Here is a 5530-nt window from a genome sequence, read left to right as displayed (position 1 = left end):
CCACGGTAAATAACGAGGCTTCATGTGGAGCATTGCCGTGCAAAGTATTCGAGATCAATCATGTTCCAAAAGTTTTTGCCTCTGTTTAAATAAAACGATGTGTGAGAGCACACATGTTTATGGAGTTTTGGGGATTTTCAAAGCTTATACCACATGCACCGCATGAAAATGGAATTTCAAGCACCGAAATTCAAGCAACGATCATAGTAAACCTTAGAAGCAACGAGTTGGCACCACCTCATCACCTCATAAAAAGGCTACCCAAGCTCTCAAAGAAAACTTACAAGGAACGGAACACCCATCCTGGACGCCTCTCCTTGCATGGCATGCACTCCAAGCAACACAAAAATTGTACTCATCATAGGGCCACCAAATAATCCAAACTTGGGACACTCCACATTTGTTTGTGCCACTAGTAAGTGCATGCATGGCACTCGTCGTGCTCGTAAGACTAGCTCTGTGGCTTCTGGGCTCCTGCCTGGAGCTTGCCGCCCTAGTGCTCTTCCGGGGCCTCGCCCTCCTCGCCGTCGCCGCCGTCGACCTGGTCAGGCTGCCGGGACAGGCGGCAGACGCGGCGCTCAACGCGACCAAGGGCGTGCTCGAAGCGGCGGTCGAGTTCGTCTTCGGCCTAGTTTGGGACGTGGCGGTGGCCGTCGTCTCGGCGTTTCTCGAGTCGCTCTGGAGCGCGGTGGCCGGCACGGTGGAGTTCGCCGCGTCTACGGTTGTGGAGCTCATGGAGGCAGCACGGGACGGCAGCGAGGAGGCGGCCAAAGCGCTGACGGAGGCGCTGGAGGGCGCGGCGGATGCGGTGGCCGGCACGCTGGTGAAGCTCGCGGAGAACTACACGGATGCTCTTGTGCACCTCTTGCAAAACCTCGTCTGATGGTACGACATAATGCATATGCCAGGCCACTCATGTATTGTACATAGATATAGATGTCATTTGCTTTGGCACTCGCCTAATTTTTCAAGGAGTAAGGTGCAAATATTCTTTATTTTTTTTTCTTTTGGGACGCAATATTCATATTTTCACGTGTGTTTGAGACATTGTGATCGTTTCATAGTTTCCGGGTACTCTGACACGTAATCTGTTGTAGTACGATCTGCAAGTTAGTTCCTTTCCATTTTTCCTGCATTCTTCTAGTAATCTTTGTTTCACTTTTATCTTTTAAAAAATGAAGTAGGTAAATTAAAACTTTTATGTATATTTTCGTGCATTTCTATAAATCTTCACAAATTTTGGAAACGGCTTGCCTATTTAAAAATAATAACCATGCATTTCGGAAAATCTTCATGCAATGTTTTTAAAAATCACTCAATTTGAAAAGTGTTCACGTAATTTGAAGAAAAACGTGCATTTTGAAACAATAATTCTGCATAACTGTGAAATGTTTGCTTTATTTTAATATGTCCATACAATAAACAAAAGTGTTTGGAAATTTTTAAAAGTATTAAAAAATCTTTAAAAATGTTAGTCAAATTTAAAAAGTGTTGAAAAAATCACAAAGGAAAAATAAAAATATTATAGTATAATAAAAATATAATATGAAAAGGGAAAACAAACAAAAAAATAAAACAGAAAAACCAGACAAATAAAAAATAAAAATATAGAAAAACCAGAAACGCACAAAACGGGAAAAGGCCAAGAAATACCTAATCCGTGGGTGGTTATTTTTTAAGCAAATCCGGGGCAGCAAATTGGGCCGGCCATCTAGTCGCACCCTTAAAAGAGCGCGTGGGCTATGTGTCGGCAGAAATATAATAGGAATCGCCTACGGGCGAGCGAATCGGGCGGGCTCATTAGGGTTTGTCATGCGCAAAAACCTAGGTCGCTCGCTGTGCTTCGGTTTTCTTCCCTTTTTCTCGTTTTACTTTTTTCTTCGTTTGTTCACTGATTTTCCTAGGTTTTTCTTTTTTCCATTGTTTTTCTACAACGGTTTTCTTCGATTTTTAATTCCCCGTTATACTTTTAGCTTTTCCTTTGTTTTCTTTGATTATTTTGTCAATTTTAATTGGTTTTGTTTTTCAAATACATGTCTAATTTTTCTCATTGCACAATATACATTTTTAGCGCATACGTGAAACATGTTTTTAATGGCATAAATAATTTTTTGAAACTACACAATTATGTTTTTTTACATTCTATAAACACTTTGAAATTTCCATGGATTTTTTTGGAAACACGTGAATATTTTTCAAAATGTCACCTACAGTTTTTATTGGAAATAAACATTTTTTGAACCTGCGGGAATTTTTTTTTGCATTCTACAAACAGTTTCTTAATATCATGAATATATTTTTAAGTGCTGCAGTTTTTCTTTGAATGTCACATACATTTTTTGAACTGTATGAAACATTTTTTCGCATTACGCAATCATTTTTTTACATTGTAGACACTTTTTCTTTAAATGTGACAAAAACATTTTTTGAAACTTGCGGACATTATTTAAAATATAACGTACATTTTTATGATTGTATGAAAGATACTTCTCTTATTAGGACAATTTTTCGTACATTGTATAAATTTTTTAAATGTCATGCATACTTTTTCAAACGTGTGGCATTTATAAATCTGACAAACATTTTCTGTGTACATGATTAACATTTTTCTATACATATTTTAACATTTTAAAATGAATGATTAACATTTTTTAAATTATTTAAATAATTTTTGTAATGTATATATATATATATATTTGGATAATTTCCAAGGACATTTTTTGTACTGTATATACTTTTGTAGAGAATACTTTGAAATATAAAATAAAATTTAAGGAAAGGAAAAAACAAAAAGGTGAATAAAAACGGAAGAAAGGACGAAAAACAAAAATGATGTCAGATGGCGCACGGTTACTAAGCCGGCCTAATAGGTGCTCTTGGTGGAACTCGCAGTGGGCAGCACATAACCTCACCCTGAAAAGAGATACTCCTAGTTTTTTGTGAAGGGCCTTTCTTTTATAGCTCCGGCACTGTTCAGGATACAAACTAGATGGAGGTCATGTAAAAAAAAAGATGGAGGTGCAAAGAAATCAGAATCCTATGTTGCACAGTTGACCTTGTTTTAGCTGATAATCTCATGCCCTACTATTATTTGCGAGAATATAGGATGACTAATTTCACATAAACTTAGCACGAATGCGGCAATTTAGTACTCCCTCCGTTTCTTTTTAGTCTGCATATAAGATTTGATCAAAGTGAAATTTTATAAAGTTTGGCCAACTTTGTAGAAAAAAATACCAACGTCTACAATACTAAAGATATATGGTATGAAAATTAATTACATGATGCATCTAACAATATTGATTTCATATTGTGAATCTTGATTTTTTGTTTGACTTTGAACAAACTTATATGCAGACTAAAAAGAAATGGAGGGAGTAGCTTAATTTGTTGGTCGCAGTAAATAGATCAGGGTGTCATTATCAGCATAATCAAAATTTCAAAAAATATTAAGCACAGCGGTCAAACTTTGCTCCAAGAGAATTTCCATAAATAATTTTCCAGTTTTAAGTATTTTGAGGTGTCAGATAGAAACTATTTGGATAATGCATGTGGGCATGTTGCATAGTCATGTCCAATACAAAGCCCCACACATATATTTGACCTGTCCCAGCACCCTCTACAGCCCAACAGTGATTGTACTATTGCAGGGTGTACATGTGCATGGTTAACTTTTTATATACTTGACCGAATCTCACCGGCCTTACTAGCAGTACTGTTTGATCCTTTTCATCCTTGATGACAATGTTTCCTGGGTGGTAACTGGCATTTACTCGGCTGCCATAATTTCTAGTCTAGCACCTATTGGTATCTACTAGAAACTAGTCCTTCATGGCTTGTTACTTTTTTTTTTCAAAATCTTAACTCCACAGTTTGTTTTGACAAGTAGGGCATGCCGGTATGGGAAATACCCTTTGGCTCTCGGGTGTATATGCACCTGATATGAAAAAAAAATAGTAAGTCCAGAAGAAAGTTAAAAAATTGAAACTTTTTTTTTAAAAAACTTGACCTTATGTTGTATTCATATATAAAGTTTCACCAAGAGAAAGCTCCCGTCGAAATCAGGGCAAAACAAACAAAATTCCCTGGACAAAAAGTGTGAATAATAACTTGTTATTGTCAACCTAGAATGCCATGAAAGTAAATCCTTGGTGAATCTATTTATACGAGTACAAGAAGGACAATTTTGTTCCTCAAAAAGTTTCATAATTCTTTGACTTTTCACAATTTTTTTTCATATCAGATATATACACACACGAGAGCCAAAGGGGTGTGTCAGTGCCAGCATGCTGCCGAAGACGAGGAAATAGTACCTACGGTGCACGACGTGCCAACCGCTAAGCCTCGTCACCGGCTTGACAAGTTGCAGGCGCATGACCTACGGGTGATTACGGGAGCCGATTTTGGTGTTTTGACCATTTGCGCAAAGTTTAGCCGGATCTGACCCCGGTTTAAAAATGTTTTGTGATTTGACCCTTTTTCCTACCGCCGATGACGCTGGCGGTAGGGTTATACAGGCTACCGCCCAAATTCTAGGCGGTAGCCCACTCATCCACGTCATCCCGAATAAATGGCAGTCGTCTCCTGCCATCCACCCTACCGTCGTGGACCCTGGCGGTGGTTGTGCAACCCTACCAGTGGAGACCCCATCTTCTCCTATGCGCGGCCGCAAGAACAAAGAGGGAGGCGCCTCTCTCATCCCCTCCATTCCCCCCTCCAATCTTCTTTGTTTCTCCACCATTTTCGCGGATCGAGATGATTCCAAAACAAGAAAAGTAAGCTCTCTCAATCCCTCCAATTCGTTTTAGTGAAAAACCTTTTGATTCGATGCATTATTCGACACAAGATGAACCCTATTTCATCAAGTAGATTTTGATTTTTCTTGTTTTAAGTTTGTTTAGTTAGGAGTAATATGATGTTTGATATGGTTGAATATGATAGAACCCTATTTCATCTAGTAGATGAACCCTAGTCATGTTCATATTTTTTTTGAATTGTTCATTGATGTTTGATGTGGTTGAATATGATTGAATTTGATAGTGTTGGGGAATGTTGCATTGAAAACAAAAAAATTCTACGCATACGCAAGATCTATCCATGAAGATGCATACCTATGAGAGGGGGAGAGCATCTACATATCCATGTAGATCGCTAAATGGAAGCGTTTATCAACACGGTTGATGTAGTCGTACACCTTCGCGATCCGTTCCGATCAAGCACCGAATGTACATCACGTCCGAGTTCAGCACACGTTCACCTCGATGACATCCTCGTCTTCATGATCCAGCAAGAGGGGAGAAGTAGTAGATGAGTTCCGGCAGCACTATAGCGTGGTGACAGTGGTGGTGAAACGGTTTCCGCAGGGCTTCGCCAACCACAATAGATTTAGAGCGGAGGAGGAACTAGAGGGAGAGGGGGCGCGGCCACACGGCCTGGGGATTCGTGGTGTATGGCACCCCTCCCCTCCTCTCATATATATAGGTGGAGGGAGAGGGGAGGCAGTCTAGGGCGCGCCCCAAGGGGACCGGCG

At 39.5% G+C, this 5530-nt stretch overlaps 1 protein-coding gene across 1 annotated transcript; it reads left to right on the top strand.

Annotated features, from left to right (window-relative positions):
- Positions 1 to 339: 339 nt before the first annotated feature.
- LOC123089777 (uncharacterized) lies at positions 340 to 1950 on the top strand. The gene has a single exon (XM_044511388.1). It carries the CDS (start codon positions 428 to 430, stop codon positions 881 to 883), a length of 456 nt encoding a protein of 151 aa, XP_044367323.1. The 5' UTR covers positions 340 to 427; the 3' UTR covers positions 884 to 1950.
- The last annotated feature ends 3580 nt before the right edge of the window (positions 1951 to 5530 follow it).

The sequence above is a fragment of the Triticum aestivum genome, chromosome 1A, assembly GCF_018294505.1.
Source record: "Triticum aestivum cultivar Chinese Spring chromosome 1A, IWGSC CS RefSeq v2.1, whole genome shotgun sequence".
NCBI lineage: Eukaryota > Viridiplantae > Streptophyta > Magnoliopsida > Poales > Poaceae > Triticum > Triticum aestivum.
The sequence above is the reverse complement of the archived record's forward strand: the minus strand, read 5'-3'. Positions and strand labels throughout refer to the sequence as shown.